At 48.6% G+C, this 21,477-nt stretch overlaps 1 protein-coding gene across 3 annotated transcripts in view; it reads left to right on the top strand.

Annotated features, from left to right (window-relative positions):
* The first annotated feature begins 140 nt into the window (after positions 1–140).
* NAP1L4 (nucleosome assembly protein 1 like 4) overlaps positions 141–21,477 on the top strand; it is a 29,102-nt gene continuing 7,765 nt past the window's right edge. For 2 of the 3 annotated variants that reach the window (XM_083163924.1, XM_083163926.1), the window contains exons 1-11: positions 141–282; positions 6,816–6,872; positions 7,066–7,165; positions 7,678–7,819; positions 8,750–8,842; positions 9,427–9,546; positions 10,636–10,725; positions 10,963–11,102; positions 12,606–12,751; positions 13,563–13,579; positions 21,158–21,277. In XM_083163924.1, coding sequence (XP_083020050.1) covers positions 6,839–6,872; positions 7,066–7,165; positions 7,678–7,819; positions 8,750–8,842; positions 9,427–9,546; positions 10,636–10,725; positions 10,963–11,102; positions 12,606–12,751; positions 13,563–13,579; positions 21,158–21,277 — 1,002 coding nt within the window. In that variant the 5' untranslated portion in view covers positions 141–282; positions 6,816–6,838. The remainder of the gene's footprint in view (positions 283–6,815; positions 6,873–7,065; positions 7,166–7,677; positions 7,820–8,749; positions 8,843–9,426; positions 9,547–10,635; positions 10,726–10,962; positions 11,103–12,605; positions 12,752–13,562; positions 13,580–21,157; positions 21,278–21,477) is intronic. The other variant, XM_083163925.1, reaches the window with a different exon arrangement.

Below are 21,477 nucleotides of genomic sequence, written 5' to 3'. Positions count from 1 at the left end.
GGTGGCCCAAGGGCTGGCAGCAGTATATATAGGTGGCGCAGCAGCTGGTAGCAGTTGGCACTGCCAGGGGAACAGGCTGCTGCTGATGGGAAGCAGCCGCCTCATGTGATCCGGGCACTGACAGGGAACAGCTGTAGTGATCAGAGTGACAGCTGCTCCGCCAATCAGCACACAGCTGCGTTCCCGCCCCTTCCCGGGCTCGGCCAATGGGAGGCGCTGTGGCTGAGCGGCACTGGACACACTGTGGAGCCGGAGTGCGGTGATCTGAGGCGGCGGAAGCAGGTGAGCGGCTGCGGGAGGAAGCGAGGTGAAGGGACACGGCTGTGGAGCAGGGCTAAGGGGCAGGCCCGGGAAGGGGAAGCGGTGCCGTGGCGGCTGGAGTGTCATCTCAGGTGGGGGAGGCTGGCGGCCTCATGTGTAGCATAGGCCGGGACCGGGCGCATGGTGACCTGTCACAGCCGGAACACCCCGGAACGTGCACGGTCACAGCGCCTCCTGTCTGGTTAGGCCGGGACCATGTTGACATGTCTTAGCCGGAACACACCGCTAACGTGGCCGGTCACAGCGCCTCATTTTATATTTAGGCCGGGACCAGGTGCACGGTGACCTGTCGTAGCCGGAACACATCGGAACGCGGCTGGTCACAGTGCCTCCTGTCTGTGTAGGCCGGGATCGGGCACATGGTGACCTGTCACAGCCGGAACACCCCTGTACGCGGCCGGTCACAGCGCCTCTGTATATTAGGCCGGGACCAGGTGCACGGTGACCTGCCGTAGCATCCCGGAACGTGGCCTTGGCCAGTGCCTCCTGGCGGCATAGATCTGTATAGAATGATGGCTATAGAAGTTGTGACTTTGTATAACCCCCACAGCGAGAGAGTGCTGCCTGTGTATAAGGAGTGCTGTTGTGTCTACAATGGTCTGTATCCCACAAACATACATGCTATGGCTGCAATGCTGACCTCCAACATGACCCCTTCCGCCAGGTACACAGTGCTCCTGGGCTTCCTACTTACACCCTCCAACATGACCCCTTCCACCAGGTACACAGTGCTCCTCTCCTGGGTTCCCCACTTACACGCCCTCCGACATGACCCCTTCCACCAGGTACACAAGGCTCTGCTCCTGGGCTTCCCACTTACACGCCCTCCGACATGTCCCCTTCCACCTGGTACACAAGGCTCTGCTCCTGGGCTTCCTACTTACACCCTCCAACATGACCCCTTCTACCAGGTACACAAGGCTCCGCTCCTGGGCTTCCCACTTACACGCCCTCCGACATGTCCCATTCCACCTGGTACACAGTGCTCCGCTCCTGGGCTTCCCACTCACACGCCCTCCGACATATCCCCTTCCACCTGGTACACAGTGCTCCCCTCCTGAGCTTCCCCCCTAAGGGATCCTTTTGTATGCTTATTTATTTAGTTTCTTATATAGCGCAGCAGATTCCTTTGCACTTTATAATGGTAGACAGTGATAAAACAAACTGGGTAACGACAGACAGACTTGGAGGTTAGAGGGCCCTGCTGCAAGCTTACAATCTATAGTCCTTATGGTTGGTACCCTCAGGGACCTCCTCCCTAGTGCCCACTGGGGCATATGCTGTGGAGCAATGTCAGGCCCCTTCCAGTGTGTCCATGGCCCGTGGCTGTTGCATAAGAGGAAGCCTGTAACCCTATATACACATTTAGGTGGCAGTTGTCATGTTCCAACCCTGGAACTAAGTAATCCCTTTGTGTAGTAATAAATGCTGCACATTTGCTGCAAGACATGAAGCATAGAGTGTGTATATATAGGCTGCTGATGGTGTCTTGGGCACACATCCTGTATTAAAATAACTAAAAAATTCATAAGCTTATAAATTACAGTATAAATACAGATTGTGCTATATACTGTGTAGGAGTCGGCATATGTTATCAGGCACACAATCTAGATACCATGTAGGTGGCTCAATCATTATGTGGAGTTCCGTTCCACTACTACTGTCTGATCAATGTAGTGATCACCTACTTCTGCCTGACACTAAAGATGCAAAATTATAAAGACTTTAAAATCCCTAACCCAACCCCTACCCCATTAAAGACAGCTGGGGCCACATCTTTAGGATTCTGTCCTAGGGGAGCCGATACATGTCAAACAGCTGAAATCTTATCTGCTGTGACACATGTAAACCTGTCCATCCACACAGGGCCTTTCTACAAGGCTATTGCTCCATCTCTGCTGGCTCAGATACAGAAGTGCACTGTGTAGTAAGCAGAAAGGAGGTGTACACTGAATAGGGTGCGTAATCAGCCTGAATAACAGGAAGTGACCTTTTATTTATATGGTGCCACAAGGGATCCACAGCACCCAATTACAGAGTATATAAACCAGCTGGCCCCTGGGTTCCTTGCTCCCAGGTACTTGTACTGTAGGTGGCGCTAGCAATGATTGCCAGGAGTCTTTCTATATGTGCATAAGCGCCCCAGCTGTGTGCATGTATATGATAGCTATCTATTTCTCTGTGTATCTCCTGTACTTCTTAGCAGCGGTGTTACAGGCTGGGTTGTGATTTACAAGAATCTACTCTCCATGTTATGTGAGGAATTGCATCTGTGGGCTTTTAGCTCATCCCTTGTGTACACAATATATCTTCTGTCTGTGATAGCAGTATAGACGAGTATGCCAGCTGTGCCCTGGAGAGCGCCACTCAGTTTATGTGTATATGGCATGAAAATGGCAGGAAAATTGGGTTCTTATTTGCTGGAAATCTGACAGAACACATCTTCTGTTCGTTTGTTCTCCTCCCATATGTAACCGATTGCCCTGTGTTGCGGCTATTACTGTCACAGACGAGCAGTAACGTCACCACAGCGATAGTGCAGACACTTTGGGCTTCCTGTTTATGGATAATGCACATTGTGTTTGGTCAGAGGCCTCTGCAGTGCACAAGGCTGATATCTGTGCTGGGCCTTGCTATCAGATGGTTTGATCAGTATGATGGCCAGCTGAGGCTTCTGTGACACCCCCGCCCCACAGATTCTACTTAAAGGCATGTTCCTATGTTTCAGGGCCTGGTGTTTCTTCGGTAAAGAGTTCCACTTGCGTCACTGAGCACTAGATGATGTGCTGTGGTCTTCAATGGCCGCTTTCTGCAGTCTAACAAGTCGCCCTTTGTCTGCCCCAGCCAGGCAGTCTGTGACCAAATGCATTTCTTCTGTGACTTGGGGAAACATTTAGTAGACGCACAAGTGCTGATACGTACATGGCACAGAGCAGTGTCGTCAGATAGCCTTGGTATCGACTGTTCCGTTACAGCTGCAGCTCAGAACTGTAATCTAGTATAAAAGGACCTAGCAAAGGCGCAGTCACCAGAGGGTGTACCAGTGAACTGTACAAGCAGTTGATCACTGACATTTGAATTGAACTTGTGATTTTAGAATTGTCCGGTTTGTTTCCTAGTATTTGTGTGTGAAGCTGGGACTTATGCTTTGACAATAGTATGGCATTGCCTCCGCTGTACACTTGTTGATCGAAAGGGATTGGTATGAAATCCCGACAAGGGGGGGGGGGGGGGACGTGGATCGCCCCCCCTTCCAGGCTCGCTACCCAGCAAGCCCGGTGCCTCGCTACGCTCGGCACACTAATTTATTCTTCATCTATGGGTGTCGTGGACACCCATAGAGGGACAAAGTGCCGGGATTTCGGCGGTCAGGTTTCCGGTGTCAGGATTTCGACCGCCGGGATACTAACTGCATCCCGATGGAAACATTCAAGGCTGCATGAAGGGGATTCAGAGGAGGATTACATTGCTTGCTCCTCATCCAATCAAACTTCTTCTAAATACACATAGGTGTCCAGGGCTGCCTGACCTCTTGTGCAGTGGACAGGGTATTGATGCAGGAATCCGGTGTGTGTGCCAGTGACAGACAGCCCCTATGTGCGGTGTCAGCATCCCAGGTTTAGCTGAATCATCCAAAATGGAAATGAGCAGCTGTACTATGTGCAGTAGCCTGGTCCCCGTGAGAAGACCCAGAACCTGTACATGGTAATATAACACAGCTGTGAGTGACGCCTTGTGTATGGGGATTGGTGGTTCTCAGGGCTATTAAATCAGATTGGTTTTTATGCATTTTCTTCACTAGTATATTAATGATGACTTGTACTTTCTGCATTGTATACTGTGTTCTCTGCTCCCTGTTGCCAAGTTCCCCGTCTTACCTCTATACACCCCAATGACAGACACCTGTATGCAGCAGGTACTGTATTCTCCGCTCACTGTGCATCTGACCACAGAGATCCCGGCTTACACTAACCGTATGTCCCCGGTGTCATCTATATGCTCCAGTGACGGATACCTGGATATGAGACTTCCTAGCACTTACAATAGTCAGATTGGTTTGCCATGAATGTATTGATTCGTACAGCCAATGATTTTGCCCATATTGTAAGTCATTTCTTTTATGCAGGCATACGTGGACTGCAGGTTCATATGTAACTCTTGCTAATATAAGTTCAGCAGGCATGTTTCCGGTATAGCGGACTGGCTGGTTTTGGTGCGTGTTGCTGGCTAGGTGGTGGTTCCATAGAGCCCTGCAACTATGATGGCTGCCGTTGGGGCACGGTGTCTAAACCGGTATGGCGAGTCGTCTTGTGTCCCAGCCGCGCACTGTCTACATTATTCCTCGCAGGTCTCAGCAGGCACATTTACATAGCGCCACAAAATCTCTTACACAAATAAATGTCCTGGATGTTTTGTATGAGGACTCCTGTGGTTTGGGAGTGTCCATGATTAGACACGAGAGGTTTTCTGCTCTGGAAATGACATTATATGTTGTAGGTTGCAGTATTTAGTGGATGATTGCTTAAATATGTATAATGTGGGACTCGCAGATAATATACAAGTTAAGTGAAAAAAAAAGAAGAGAAAATTCCACATGTCAATCAAATGATGTCGACCTTTCAACCAGATGCCATTGGAAACTATAGGTTATATATAAATATTAGAACACAAGCAATACTGTTTTAAATCACTATCGTTAGTTTCCTTTCATATATGCATTTTTTTGCTTATTTACATGGTATCCTATAAACCGGGCCTTGCCAACCAGCTGAAACAACACATCCCAGCATGCCTTGCCATAGTTTTTTTTATTCGATAATGGTATAACTGTGGCAAGGCATTCTGGGACGTGTAGTTTCACTGCAGCATGACAGCCACAGATTGACCAGGCCTGCTGTAAATAATGCAGACATTATAGTACATTTAAATATTTATACTGTATATGCCAGTTATTAACCATTAGTATAAAGTAAGCCAACTGCTGAACATTGATATACAATATATCAAACAATGAGGTGTCCCCTTAGTAAGGGTTGTGTAATGTATAGATCCGATTTTATAGCCTATAACATTAATGATTTCTGTAGTCTATTCATTATAATGGTGGCTATAGTTGGAGCCTCCGTTTCACTCTGCAGCATTACAGATGGTGCTATGGGAACATTTGCATGGATGCTATTAGTTTGCACGGCCTTTAATTCTCCAGATTTCGATTCATTAGAATTTGTTTTTATTTTTTATATTTAAACAGGGAGACAGCTGTAAGTCCATAGTTTACAGAGTATAGATTACTGGCATGTTTGGAAAGTCTGAAAATGCAGCAGACTTCAAGTAAAATAAGAGGGTTGCGGTGCATTCAATGTGACACCAGCATTCTCTGTGTGTGACATGTCCGTGTCCTGTATATGGAGCACTTTGGACCATTTTACTTTAGTAAAACATGAATTGATACTTATTCCCCTTTTTTCCACTGTCTTGAAAAACCTGGGTTTTTGCCCAATGGAATAGGGTAGCAGACGGTGTAAGTGGATTACCCTGACCATCTGACCTGGGACCCTGTAACAGTATGCAGAGAGTCCATACCTCCTGTGTGCCCTGCTATGCAGATAGCAGTGCCGGTCAGGTAAGTGTGCGCAGGAGGCTGGAGCCATCAGCGTGATGTGGGCAACCTCCATTAGGGGGCGTGACCTAATGGGACTGAGGCCCCGCCCCAGGGGTCAGGGTCTGCTGGTTATCCTGGTGGTTAGAAATGATGTAACCTCTAAGCACAGGCCAAAAGACACTGCACCCATGTTTGGTATAAACAGTGCCAATATGTGAATATCCCAGGTCAGTGCTGCAGGACAAAAGAAGTAAAGTCCCGGGACTTTGGTGGAAAAGAGGTATTTGTAATTTACCACGCTGAGAGCTACCAGTCCTCGTGAGCTACGAACAGTTAACATTTTCCAGGTCTCCTCACAGAATCATAAGTAAAGTAATCAGCTTCACCTGTGGATCATTTATAATGTGTCAGTTGGTAATGAGTGCACCTGTGCCCCAGCTAGATGATCTAGAAAATCTGAACTGTTGGTAGCTCTCGAGGACTGCAGTTGGCTGCCACTGCTGTAGAATATGTGAGAAGTTGCATGAGGGATACAGAGCACGGAATTTGAGATTTCTAGGTGTCTATTTGCCTGGCTGACCATGTTTAGCTGAATATCTGAAAGCGCCAGTACGCCTAGCCCACCTCTGAGAACGTCTCAGCTGTGGCTGTGTACACTGACCTGTTGGTTGCAGTAACCGCTGGTGGGTGGGGCTTGCTAGAACAAGTCATCTGTAACCGGCCCAATGGATGTTATGACCTTTGATAGTTAACCCTGCAGCTAAACCTACAATGTAAGTCGCTGTGTCATCCTCCCAGTAATGGAATATGCTTTCCTGAATACACGGATTGCAATGGTTTTTAATTGTCCTTTTTTATTAACGTTTTCAATCCTGGATTTTTTTTCTTCTAGAGAAGCCGACTACTGGAGAGCCCATGGAAGGCAATAAAAATGCAGGTGACAAGAAAGGTGAGTGCTCCAGAAGTAGAGGGGAAATGGGGCGACTTGAGAAGGTGTTTCTCACCTGTGCACCTGGCATGTCCTTCGTGCAATGAATAAAAGTGTCCAAACTGCTATAAAATAGCAAAGGAATACAAAGTCTTTCAATAGAGGAGCAGAAGGTGCAAGTGATTTATATATGTGACGTCTCTCCTATAAACAGAGAAACTGGCGGATCAGATAATGCAGAATCCCCAGGTCCTGGCCGCTCTCCAGGAAAGACTGGACACGGTCTCTCAGACGCCATCGAGCTACATTGAAACGTAAGTCGGCCAACATCACAGATAAATCCCTTGAATACCTACCGTACATGTGCACATTTTACCCCTGTCCACGTCTTCCACATCGCTGGTCTATAAATCAGTCCACATATTACAACTCTGTCCAGTACAGTGAGCATATAAGCTATAAGAAGATCTATTGTTGCACATTCTCCCAGTGAGTCGTGTAATGTCTGCTTCACCATGGCTACCATGGCATCGCCTAGTATGTATGCCCTGCCCAGCGGCCTATGCACCAGTCATTAACGACCCCCCTCCATCATCTGCATGTACAGACGAGGGAGCGGATCGTTAACTAGGGCCCTGCAGAATACAGTATGGCCTCCACCTCCGTCTCTCATTACGCTTCGGCAAGGTTGTATGCACTTGCTGATGATGGCCACCCCCCTGGACCCTACTGCCGCTGATATCGTGTGTGTGTGTGTGTGTGTATATGTATGTATACACACACACCTTAATCCTGATAATGTAATGAAGCTTTCTTTGTTTCACAGTCTACCGAAAGCTGTAAAACGAAGAATCAACGCCCTGAAACAGCTGCAGGAGAAGTGTGCACACATAGAGGCTAAATTCTATGAGGAAGTGCATGATCTGGAGCGGAAGTATGCAGCCCTATACGAGCCCCTGTTTGATAAGGTATACCGACCACTGGTTTTTGTGACATCTACCTGAGAGATGAGTGATGGGATTGCTGCCCATTCCACTGGGCCAGGAAGTTAGATCTCTTCTGCCTGTTATGGCCCCCATACACTAGGCAATAAAGCTGCAATTTGGCATTGCTTGTGGGGTGGTGCCAGGCCTTCTGGGTATTAGTTGGGCACCACACCCATCCATGGCAGGCCTTCTGGGTATTAGTTGGGCACCACCTCCATATATGGCAGACCTTCTGGACATTAGTCGGGCTCCGTCGATGGCAGGCCTTCTGGGTGTTAGTCGGACACCATCCCCAGTCCATGGCAGGCCTTCTGGGCGTTAGTTGGGCACCACCTCTGTCCAGTGCAGGCTGTCTCGGTGTTAGTTGGGCACCACCTATGTCCAGTGCAGGCTGTCTGTGTGTTGGGCACCACCTCCGTCCAGTGCAGGCTGTCTGGGTATTAGTTGGGCACCACCTCTGTCCATGGCATTCCTTCTGGGTATTAGGCTCTCAGTATATGTTAGTCTGCTTCTCCAGAGTAATGGCAGCCCTTTATACACAAGTATGACCAGTCCTTGTTGTCTGTGGTTTAGTACCGATTACACACCTGCTCTTTTAGGGTATTTCATGATGCGACTACATGCACCTTGTGTTCTATGTGAGTCTCAGGAGACAGACAGCAATGGTCATACATCTGTTTTCATGTTGAGTGCCCGTGGAGTTATTCAGACGGAGCTCCTGATACTGTCCGTTGTACTGCTGGCCATATAGTACAATAGACCTATAACCACCACTGACTGGATGTTATGGACATATCCATCACTAGGGCCCCAGAGATGCTTTCTCTAGGGTAGATGTAACTAGCAGCTTTCCCTATGCCAGGATGTCTGCAGTTATCAGGGATGCTGACAATGTGACTGGTTTATTTGCAGAGAAAAGTCATTGTTACAGGAGAGGTGGAACCGACAGACACAGAGAGCGAGTGGCATAGCGCTGGCGAAGATGAAGACAAAGAGAAGCTGTCGGTAAGTAAAGTGACCTAACACATCACTGCCATTGGTGACCAGTGAACCGCTTCTCACAAGCACAGCGTGACCTAGAACTCTTGATAGATGACCTAGAGATTATGGAATTGTACTATGTCCCCATCAATGCCTAGTTATTGTGTTACTTCCCCAGCCAGTGAGGTCTTCTGCTCTACTGCTGACAGTAATGGAATTGAATGTGTAATAACAATGTGCAGTTAATGGTTATTGTATTGGCTGAGCGGAGACGTTGTGTCACTGTGGCGCCTGCGGGAGCGGTGTCATCCTATCTGGCCAAATCTCTCGGGTCTTCCTTCAGTAGCTCAGACTGCAGATAACCCCTCTTGCTACAGTATATGTCAGCTGCCTATTGTTTTGTCAAGATTCTATTGGTGTAGCAGAGAAAACATAAAGTTATGTAGATTGTTTAATTCAGAGAAAATTATCTTTTTTTTTTTTGAACCAGTATTTAATTATATTATTTTACCACTTTTTATTGGAACGTACCCATGATTTATTCCCATGTTTAGTGCTTATATGATGGGCCGTGTAGGCTGACCGATGTACTCTTTATTTATCTGTAGGAGGAAGTGAAAAACAAAATGACCATATCGGACACGCCCACTACAGAAGATCCCAAGGGAATCCCAGACTTTTGGCTCACGATATTTAGGAATGTAGACATGATCAATATATCTTTACAGGTGAGCGGTTCATTTTGATGTAATTTATAGAAGAATAGTCGTCTGTCTCTCACTGGAGACATTCTGAGTTAGGAGTAAAGCAGGAAAGAGCAAGTAACTGCACCTGGGTAACGCCTTGCTGTGCTGCAGGTCAGGGGCAGATGTAACTTGTGCACCTGGGTAACACCATTCGGTGAAATGGGATCGTGAACTGTAGACTACTGTCTATTAAAGTTACATGAGGGATACAGAGCATGGAATTGGAGGTTTCTAGGTGTCTATTTGCCTGGTTGGCCATGTTTAGCTGGATATCTGAAAGCAGCAGTACGCCTAGCCCACCTCTGGGAACATTGTGTACACTGACCGGTTGGTTGCAGTAACCGCTGGTGGGTGGGGCTTGCTAGTCATCTGTGACCGGCCCAATGGATGTTATGACGTTTGCTAGTTGTCCCTGCAGCTAAACCTACAATGTAAGTCGCTGTATCATCCTCCCAGTAATGGCATATGCTTTCCTGAATACACATACAGGTTGAGTGTCTGTTATCCAAAATTTTTCCAAAAACCATAGTTTCCAGAATCTACTGGGTTTCTTTGTTTTTTTTTTTTTGTTTTTTTCTTCTTATTTCTAAAAGCACTACTGTGGACCTCTAACTGGCACTACTGGGTACATGATATGTAACTGGCACTATATATGTGCAAGTAAATGATTGCTATGCATTCAAATCCAGTGCCGGAGAGAGTACACAAATTTAGTTTAATATTTTCAAACGTTGTTGTCATGCACAAGGATGTATTCCACATGGTAGCTGGCACAGGAGAACCATATGCCTAACATACAGTACATTCACTTTATATTGGTTCCTTTTGTCAATGAGCCGTATGACGGTAAGCACAGCAGCTGGAACTAGGACACTCGCCTGTACTGCTTGATAGGCCGTTATCTGTATCTGAGCTGTATAATGCAGCAACGACCCATTCCCTTCTATTTAGGCAGCACTGAAATGAGGGCATAATGTGACCAATAAATATAACCCACTGATACTGGATGTGGGTTTGGCAGTTGAACTTCATAAAAATAATACACAATTCTGCTTTTCCCTTGTTGTACAGACCTCGTTTGTTTTGCAGGAGTACGACGAGCCAATATTAAAGCACTTACAGGATGTAAAGGTGAAGTTCTCGGACCCTGGTCAGCCAATGGTGAGTGACCATGTTGTGGCCTCTGTTACTTGTTATGTAGTATGTTCGCCTGTAGTCAGCGGCTTCTGCTCATACATACTGTGGTTTTTAATGGATGATTAGAACACTTGGGGGGGAATCTGCCATATGATTGGCTGCCCAACGGCCGGACAATATCTACCAGGCACGGCCACTTTATATAGAATTATGTTCCGTTATACTAATCATTCCCAAATAACCACATTTACTGTCCTTCAGTCTTTCACGTTAGAGTTCCTTTTTGAACCCAACGAGTTTTTCACGAACGAAATCCTGGCAAAAACCTACAAGATGAAGTCTGAGCCAGATTCTACCGACCCCTTCTCCTTTGAAGGCCCAGAGATTGTGGATTGTGAAGGGTAAGCGCACTAAAAATGACCCCTTGTTCTTCTTTTGAAGGCTTCTCGTGCCGGCACCCTTCCTCGTAATCTGGCTCATGGTCCAGTGAGATGAATTAGACAGTCGGACATTATCTACGTGTTCACAATTCTTTCTGTGTGTTCCCCCAAACCAAAGCTGGGTACTATCCCCGGGTGATCAGGTATGCTCCTAATCTGCTGGGCTGTGTGTGCATCCAGCTGCGACCCCTGTGAGGCGGGTGTAGCAGAAGGTGGGCTGTAGCTGCTTTATTGGGGATTGGGCGGTCACATGCAGCACATAAGATGCGACTTCCTGGTTCCGGCAGTTGCAGGAGCGTTATATACTGTTTAACGGTTAACACTCCTGCTTCCATAATGCGCGCTTTTGCGATGAATGTCCGCTCACTCGATATGTGGAGAACGGGCAGACAATTGTATAGATAGGGTACGGTGCTCCCATAATTAATATCCCAAGTGGAGCACCAGCTTTCCATTTGTTTGACATCTTTTCAATAGTGTGGTGACTATTTTTGGGCAGGGCTGCACCCATTGTAGAGCACAGGTTCTCTCCCCTTTTTTTTTTCCATTGTCAATTGTATAGGTCTGTACCTGGGTTTAAGGCATACAGTACAACATGACTTGGGTGTTGCCCACCTCAGCCAATCGGATATACTGTAGAGCCAGTCCGCATATTGCCTTAATAATGAGCATATCAAATGTTGGCTTATTGTAGGCTTCATGTGCAGGTGGTATAGCTGCTCTTCCCATAGGAGGTAGATGCTGAATGATTTAGCATTTGGTGGATTGAATGACTACACGATTTTATATCTTTGTTGCGGATGTACAGTTATATTTAAGATATAAAATACTTTTCTGTGCGATTTCTGGTTTTGAGCTCTCCTTCCAGATCAGCGAAGTCAGGCGTCTGTAGTCCCGTGATCCCGGCCCCAGCGCTATATTACAGCATTTCTATTCTGTCATTATTTCCATTTATCTAGTAGCGCAGAGTGAGAGGCTTCCTGGCACTTGTACAGGAATACACTTTGCCGTCTGGTAACTGTCAGGAGATCACTGTACATTTGGCTCATGGCTGTGATGATGTGCTGATTTTTGTTCTGTGTCTCCCTTGAATTAAGACTGAGCTTCTGTAGTAAATATACATAGTACACGTCGACACCAAAAATACCCAAAGGTGTGTGTACGTTTTGGCATCAGCATTTTAACCATGTTGGCCTTAATGCTTTATTGAGATATGTTCATGTCGGCTTTCTGACTGTTGACATTCTGGTGTCTATTTCCTGAATGTTGACAAGTCTTATACTCCCTTATATTCCACATCGGTGTAGTGCTGTATTAAGCCCGCCTATTTTAGTGTTTGCTCCACCTACATTGAATTGGTGCCGCTCGCATCAGGCCACTTTTAGTTCCCAATCTACCCCTTGATTCATGTCCACGTCTATACATATAGACTTTATTTCATTTCTGTCTCCCTCCTTACACCAGGTGCACCATTGACTGGAAGAAGGGGAAGAATGTTACAGTCAAAATGATAAAAAAGAAGCAGAAGCACAAGGGCCGTGGAACTGTACGTACTATAACGAAACAAGTCCCCAATGAGTCCTTCTTCAACTTTTTCACTCCCATCAAAGGTGAGAGGTCATGTTTCATTGTGTCACCCAAACTCTTCCCCTCCCCCAATCTCCTACTTTCCTGCAGTTTATTGCTTGGTCCTATTAGCCAATGAAAATAATGCTTTAGTCAATGTGCGGCCGTTGACCATACTATCCACAAACCCGCTATCCACCAAATGTGTCCAGTCACAGCCGCCGTAAAATCCCTACCCCACGTGAATTTACCCTTTGAGTGCCAACGTGGCAGTGAGCGATCTCAAAATATCCGCTAAAAATGCCAGCGCCGCTCATAGTGACTGTTCTAAATACAAATACAGCCGAGTCAGAATAGAGAATAGTCGCTGTGAGCAGCTCTGGCATTTTTTATGGATATTTTGAGGATCTCTCAGTGACGTTGGCATTCAAAGTGTTAATAAAAAGATGGTTTGCTTGCCAATTTTGACACCTATTTTGACAAATTCCCTTGGCACTCAAAGGGTCAAGGATCAACTCTTCTACCCTCAGTTTGTCCAGTCACGCCAAGTGTGGCCACGTATGACCAGCATTCAACAATGACTATTTGTTTATTGGGTTCTATTGTTTTACCGCACCTTGTTCTTGCTTCAGTTTTATCCCAGATGTGATTTTTTTTTTTGTTTCATTTAGTTGTCTAAATATCCGCGTTCTGTGTTCTGTTTTGTATAAGACACCGTGTGTAACACTGAGTTCTATTTGAAAATGCAGTTTTATTTAGGAATACATTTATTATGGTATATGTATGTTTACATGCATTTATATCACTTTTTCTTTTTAATTTATTTTTTTGTCTTTTGCCCCTTTTTGTCTGTAGTTACCGGAGAGGAATTGGTGAGTAATTTTCATAGAGGTTGTTTCCACGCGTAGATTTCAACCATAGCATATTTTCATTTCTTGTATTATTAATATCTGTATATGTCACTTTATGTGTATGGCATACAAATTCGGTCCTAGAGTTACTTTGGAGAATTCGACATACGACAATAAATCCACAGCATTAATAGAATCAGTGAATGCCATGCCTTCAGAGGGACCGGTCACAGACTAGAATAGTAATAGTTTATTTATGTGGCCCCACAAGGGTTCCACAGCACCTACAAAAATTAACAAAAACAAGGATTTACAGTACAAGGCAGTTTAGGACAAGTACGTGGCAGAAATTTGTGTTGGATGGTGTTGTAAGGAGTAAAAGTCTCAGAGCAAATGGCACATGGGGAGGAGGACCCTGCTCGTGAGAGCTTATATTCTAAAGGGAATGCAAACTAATACAATAATCCCTTGCATCCTGGGAGGGAAGTGAAATATGTATGTTTAAAAAAAATTTTTTGAATTGCCACGTTCCACCGGAGGAAATGGCTCTGGCCTTGTCACTTGTAAAATGATAGAAATGCCGCCTAAAAAAACTAAATTTCTCCTTCGGGAGACATCAGGGGCCACAGCGTTACAGTGGGTAGTAAGGAGATGGGAGAGCACCAGCACCCTAGAGGTTAAACTTGAACTGCCTCCCAGGCAGCCGGGCTCCTCCCCTCCTCTACCCCGCCTCCAGGCCAGGAAGCTCAGTTTTTTCGGGTGCTGGCAGGAGCCAGATGCACCTAATAGAGGGGCTGCTATTTAGCAGCCTAACTTGATTTTTATATTTTATTTTTCGGTACTCTTTACCTAGAAGGGCGCCCGTCGCGGGCATCGCGGGTACATTTATGTATGGCCGCGACGCGATGCCCGCGATTTCCCATTGAAACCAATGTTAAACATGAAAATCGTGTCGGTCGCGTCGCGGCCGGCCATAAATGTACCCGCGATGCCCGCGACGCGATGCTCGCGACGCGATGCTCACGATTTCCCATAGGAATCAATGTTAAAAGGCGCGATGGACCCGATTTTACTGTTAAATGGCTCAATCCACCCGATTTGGCCATAGGAATCAATGTTAAATGGGCCACAGAGCCCATTAACCCTTAAATGTCCCCCCAAATTTTTAACGCCACCCCACGATCCACGCCAACCCGAAGCGTGGCGAGCGCAGCGGTACGCGTCCTCCGACCTTTTCATGCCCTACTATCCACTAGGGCGTGGTGTGAGAATATAATAGTGTGGCGAGCGCAGCGTGCCACCGAGCCCGAAGCGTGGCGAGCGCAGCGGATACCTTCACAGTTATGCGCGTCCCCTCGCGGGCTTCACAGGTGTCCGTGGTGAGGCGGACACCTTTGAAGCCCGCGAGGGGACGCGTCTACCTGTGAAGGTATCCGCGTCCGCTCGCTGCGCTCGCCACGCTTCGGGCTCGGTGGCTCGCTGCGCTCGCCACACTATTCTATTCTCACACCACGCCCTAGTGGATAGTAGGGCATGAAAAGGTCGGAGGACGCGTACCGCCGCCCCTCGCGGGCTCGCTGCGCTCGCCACGCTTCGGGTTGGCGTGGATCGTGGGGTGGCGTTAAAAATTTGGGGGGACATTTAAGGGTTAATTTGGCCTATTTGGCCCCAAATCGGGTCCATTGAGGCATTTAACAGTAAAATCGCGGTCAATCTGCTGTTTTAACATTGTTCCCTATGGGAAAATCGCGGTCATCCCGATTTACCCGCGATGACCGCGATCACCGCGATTTTTACCCGCGACGACCGCGATTTCAATCGCTGGCGCCCTTCTAGGTAAAGAGTACCTATTTTTCATTTTTCTTTTACACTGACTTCTGTCAGTGACAGAGCAGCAGCACTGGGGGAGCCACAGCCGCCACCGGACGCCGGGGACCTGACAAAAGGTAACGCGCTTGCGGATTGCGGCTGCAGCAGTTCGGTGGGGGGACCGCCGACTGCGCTGACAAGCGGACGGCTGGTCCGCCACCCGCTCCCGCTGGACCACCAGGGAAACGGTTTGTGGGCAGCGGCACCAGGTATGCGGGGCCGCCCGGTAGCGCCGGATCCCCGCCATTTTTACCGGCGCCGCATGTGGACACCTCCCTGGGGGCCATTTGTCAGCAGGGTTGAGAAGGCTCCCCCCACATCAGCCTCTCCACCCGGGGACAGTAGGCAGGGAACTGTGCTCAGCACAGAGAGTTCCCGCCACTGTAATCCCTTCCTGCCTGCCTGCGACATGTGAGGAGGGACACGGAGGAGCTCATAGCCACCCGGAGTTCCACTCCTTCACTGCCGGGTCATTTGGGCATGTCCCCCCTGTACCCCTCCTTCGGGATACTGTACAGTACTGTGCTCTGAAAGGAGCCTTGTGCCATTAATTGCATTGCCCTTGTATGCTGCATTGTTTGTTAACAGTTTAGCTGCCTGTCAGTTTAATCTGTGTTACACTGTACTATATGGCCATGTATTGCTGGTTATGTCATTCTGACTTAACATGTGTGGAGGGACACCGAGAGCTTATCAAGCCAGTCTGGGGTTCCACTCCTTCACTGCCTGGGCTCCCCTGTAATAATCTCCTCCAGGAGTCAGGTTACAGAGCAGACAGAGTTCAAACTCTGGGCACAGCAGAGCCAAGTGAAACATTGTATCCTGTGAATTAACACCATCACTGCCTGTCGGAAGCAGAAAGGACAGAGCGGATGGTGTAATGGTTAGCATTGCTGCATCACAGTGCAGAGGTCATGGGTTCGATTCCCAACATGACCCAGACTGTGCAGAGTTTATCTGCATGTCAGATACAAGCTGGCACTGCGCTGTCTGTACCATATAGACTGCCAGTATATCCACTGCACCTGTGTATATATATAACTGCACTGTATGTCTATATCACTGCTTTGTATGTCTATTACAAGCTGGCTCAGATGCATACTGCAGAATAGACTGCCGGTCTATATCACGGCAGCTGTCTATTGTATGTATATCACTGCATATCACTGCATTGTATGTATATCACAGGCTGGCTGTGCACTGTGTAACACTATCACTGCCTGTCAGAAAGGCTGCCTGCCAATGATTGCTATATGTGCCTAGTACTAGCTTACTGCGTGGGCAGCACAGATGGGATGATGGTTGGCATTACTTCTTCACAGCTCGGGTCGTGGGTTCAATTCCCACTATGACCCTAACTGTGCAGAGTTTGTACGTTCTCTCCGTGTTTTAGTGGGGTTACTCCGGGCACTCCGGTTTCAGTGGGGTTACTCCGGGCACTCCGGTTTCTTCCCACAATGCAAAATTTAAAACAGAAGTATGTTAGCCGTACATATGGGTCAAATGTCTACGCCACCGCAAGGTATACGTAGTACCAGCTTACGGTGTATGGCTTGAACACTATCTCTGTTGGTCAGGAAAATACTGTGTAGTGGTACCGTATAGGCTACCTGCCTATTTTTATGCCATTGTATCCCTGGTATAATTGTAGTATATTGTCTTACCTGTGCTTTAGCAACCGGTTCACAGTGCTATAATACTGCAACGTCTTCCAGTGACTCTGGGGCTCCGGCGCGGATGTCTTGTACATCCTGTAATGCTGGCCTATGCCCCCATTACTAGTACAGGACTGCTTATACGCAGGCTGCTACAATGCCAGGGCGATGCCCACAGGTACAGCCTCCTCTAGAAAACAGGAGCCTGCTTGGGCCACGTTTTTTACCCCGTTGCCGGTGCAGCTAGTAGCAGCCTTGGATCGGCATCATCCCTTGGGTGAGTGCTTATCTGCCTCCGGACAAGGTCCCCAGAAATGCCGTCCCCATCCTTGGCGGGTGTAGCTCCCCGCACAGTGGAAGCGCTCTGTACCTGCAGGTAGACGCAGATACCCCCGTCATCCAGACTCCTCTGTCAGCAGACACAGAGAGGAGGACACCTGGGATTAGCATTGTCTAGAGGGGACCGTCGACGACGGTATGGAAGATGGGGGGCCTGTGATAAGGTGAATCCCCCCACCTCGTCTTGAGGTGCCGACCTTGGTCTCAGCTGTCAAATAGGTCCTTACCTTAAACGACCCCGCTGAGCCGCCTACACCTTTGGGTGTCTCCCTAGGTGTATTCTGGGTTTATTCCGTAAATCAGTGAACTCGACTAAGGTCATCAGTTGGGAAATTCCTAACAGGAAGTTTAGCTTGCCATCGGCGGTTTCCCTTCCTTTTACCCCCTTCCACAGGAGGACATAGTCCCCTGGGAGACTGTCCCTAAAGTGGACGCACTCCTGCCCCAGGCATCTGCTTGGGTGGCTAAGGCCTTAGTTGCGTGAGCAACTTCTCTCACAGCGGACGCTGCATAAGGGGTGTCGGAGGAAACCCTGCTGCCTTCTATTGAGCATCAGGTGACACTTTACCTGGGGGTGACGGCTCTAGAAATTACACCAATCGCCTCCAGAGGGTCACCCTCGGCCATAGCTGCACACACATACCAGTGTCTGTGCTCTTGGAAGGCCTGAACTCAAAGTCCCTTTTGAGGGTTCCTTTTTATTTGGGCCAGTGCCAAATATGGGGGCCGGTTTAGATACCATTCGGCAGAGGATATCCTTTCTGGGGGATTGCCATCTGGCTCTACAGTCCAGGATCAGACATCTCTTGTCCCCCTGGCAGGTGTCTGTGCATGCCTGCGTGGGGTCCCTGGGGTTGGTGGATCGGCCTTCGCATTGGCAGAATAGGCTCAAGTTCCATGCCAATACTGTCCAAGGAGCAGCACGGATAGTGTAGTGGTTAACATTACTGCTTCACTGCGCTGAGGTCATGGGTTCGATTCCCACCATGGCCCTAACTGTGCGGAGTTTGTATATTCTCCCCAGACTTGCATGGGTTTACTCCTGGTACTCCGGTTTCCTCCCACAATATCCAGGCCCAGAAGTTCGCCTGGTCTCCAGCAGGGCCCCCCTTTCCTGGGGGCTTCTGGACGGGACTTCGCTACTGGAGCCATGCATGCTAGCCTCCCGTGTTTGGGGGGTGGTCACTTCTCAAAGGTCGTTCCAGGGTATCTGGACCACTCTAGTGGCCCAGCCCTCCATCATCGTCCTCGAACTAAAGACAATCTTCTGGGCAGTCCGCTTGGCGGAACCCTAACTTAGGGGTTGGCCGGTGCAAGTCCAGTCGGACATTGCGACAAGGGTGGCATATGTTAACCACCAGGGTGGCACTAGTTGTCAGCCCACTATGACAGAAGCATCCGGCATCTTTCAGAGATGATCCCTGCTTTTTCAGAAATTTTTATCCTGGTAGTCCAGAATTGGGTGGAGGTCTTCCTCGGCCGTCAGACCTGTGATGCCGACGACTTGACCCTCCTTAGAGTGATGTTTCAGATGCTGGTACAACGGTGGGGCCCAACCGAGGTGGCCTTGACGGCCTCTCGCCATACCCTCAAACCACCACTGTGCGGGTCCTGGTCTTGCGACCCGTAGGGGGGGGGCTTGCCTGGTAGACGCCCTGTCCGCTCCGTGGCCGTCCACACTGATGGCGCCTTTCCACCACTTTCCTCCTTTTGCGAATGTCTCGCAAGCTGAAGCCGGAGGGCGGCACGTTGATTCTGGTTGCTCCACCTTGGCCCAGACGGATCTGGTTTTCGGATCTGCAGTCAGTAGCCCCTCCTATTCGCTTACCCCTGGACACAGGCATGCTCTCATGGTCCGCCTCTCTCTTTCGGCTTTGAGGCACTTGGCTTTGACGGGGTGGCTGTTGAGACCTCCCGGGTAAGACCCAGCGGGTTTAACTCCACCATGCTCAGGGCGAGGAAACCTCCCTAGATGGGGTGTACCATTGCATATGGAGGGCTTACTTTTCCTGCTGCGAACTCTACGCTTCAGATTCCGGGACTTACTACCTGGCTAGGGTTCTGTCCTTCTTGCAGAAGGGTCTGGAGGCTGGGTTGCGTTGATCATCTTTAAAGGTTCGGATTTCAGCCTTGCACATCTTGTTCTGTCGACGGGTGGCCCTGTCGACGGATGTCTGTACATTCCTGCAGGATGTCTTGCATATCCAGCCTCCCTTAGTTACCCCGGTTGCCCCCTGGGATCTCTCTAATCCTGACTTCTTCAGGGCCCACCTTTTTGTGCCCTTGCGGTCGGTGGACCTGTGTTGACTCGCCTGGAAGATCGTTTCCTTGTTGGCGATAGCTTTGGCCAGGGGAGTCTCTGACCTGTCAGCTCTGTCCTGTAAGTTCTTGGTTATAACCGGGCGGTTTTTCCTACCATCCCTTCTCAACTACCTTAGATGGTGTCCGGCTTTCAGGTCAACCAGGACATTATTGTTCCGGCATTTAGACAGTCTGTTGTTACTACGGCTTGGTCCTCCTTGGACGTTGTCCGGCCGGGGCGCATTTATGTGCTATGTGCACCGTTCTAGGCTGTTGCACTAGTCAGACTCTCTCTCTCTCTTTGTACTATATGGTGTTCGGATGAGAGGGTGGCCCGCCTCTACGCAAACTACTGCCCGCCGGAGTCGCTCTGGCAGGCATATTTGGACACCTCCCTCCCGGTTCCGGCAGGGATTCGGGCACATTCCGTTAGGTCTGTGGAGGTGTCCTGGGCTGTAAGAGGCGGTGCTAAAGTTGAGCAAATTTGCAGGGCGGCGACTTGGTCGTCCGCCATGACTGTCTTGCGTTTTTACGCTTTTGACACGTTTGCCTCCCAGGACTCGGCTTTTGGCCAGAGTGTGTTGGCTGCGGCACAGGCGCGTCCCCACCCATAGGTGGCTGCTTTAGGACGTCCCACTGTAACGCTGTGGCCCCTGATGTCTCCCGAAGGAGAAAATGAGATTTATGTCTTACCTGGTAAATCTCTTTCTTCGAGGACATCAGGGGCCACAGGGATCCCTCCCTGCCGCACCTGCTTTACTTCCGTTATGGTTAAGTTATGATTATGTTATATTATCCCTCGGTTGAGGGTACTAACATGTTCAGAATGTGTTTCTGTGCGGTGCTTCTCTTCCTTCTATCTTGTCTCCTGCCTTGGCTTGTTAAAAAAAACTGAGCTTCCTGGCCTGGAGGCGGGGTAGAGGAGGGGAGGAGCCCGGCTGCCTGGGAGGCAGTTCAAGTTTAACCTCTAGGGTGCTGGTGCTCTCCCATCTCCTTACTACCCACTGTAACGCTGTGGCCCCTGATGTCCTCGAAGAAAGAGATTTACCAGGTAAGACATAAATCTCATTTTTCCAATTTATCCAGCAGCCCAATGCTTTCTGGGCCTCCAGACATCTCCCGAATACATGTATTCAGATCACCGTGTTTTTAATTCATTAAGAGATTTCTGAGAACACTGAGGACAGCTTGGAATAGAGAGGGAATGTAGTAATTGTACACGGATGGGCGTGGGTCTTCAACCTGTGGCCCTCCAGATGTTGTGAAACTACATGTTCCAACATGCATTGCCACATTTTTTCCTATGAGAGCATGCCAAAACTGTCAGGGCATGATGGGACATGTAGTTCTACTACAACATCTGGAGGGCCACAGGTTGAAGACATGTGGCCTAGAGAGTGCAGCCAATATAACCCAGGTCTCTTTCTCTTTGCAGGATGAAGAGACGGAGAACTCTTTAGCAGCTGATTTTGAGCTTGGTCACTTTTTCCGGGAGAGGGTAGTTCCACGAGCGGTTCTGTATTTCACTGGGGAGGCCATTGAGGATGAGGACAGTGTACGTTCATATTCCCGCTGTTCTCTTGTTTCAGCTGTTTGTATTGTCATATGTCATGTGAATTCCCTTGATGGGAAAGAAGTGTGATGTATTTGATTCCTGTAGAACAGAGGTTGGCAGCGTGTCCTGCCATTAAGAAATGATTTCATGGTTAGCCGGCATGGCACGCCGTGTCTCGCAGCGTTACCTGCTGTGCAGCT

The sequence above is a fragment of the Crinia signifera genome, chromosome 11 (assembly GCF_055691185.1).
Source record: "Crinia signifera chromosome 11, ASM5569118v1, whole genome shotgun sequence".
NCBI lineage: Eukaryota > Metazoa > Chordata > Amphibia > Anura > Myobatrachidae > Crinia > Crinia signifera.
Note: the sequence above shows the minus strand (reverse complement) of the source record. Positions and strands in the feature narration are given on the sequence as shown.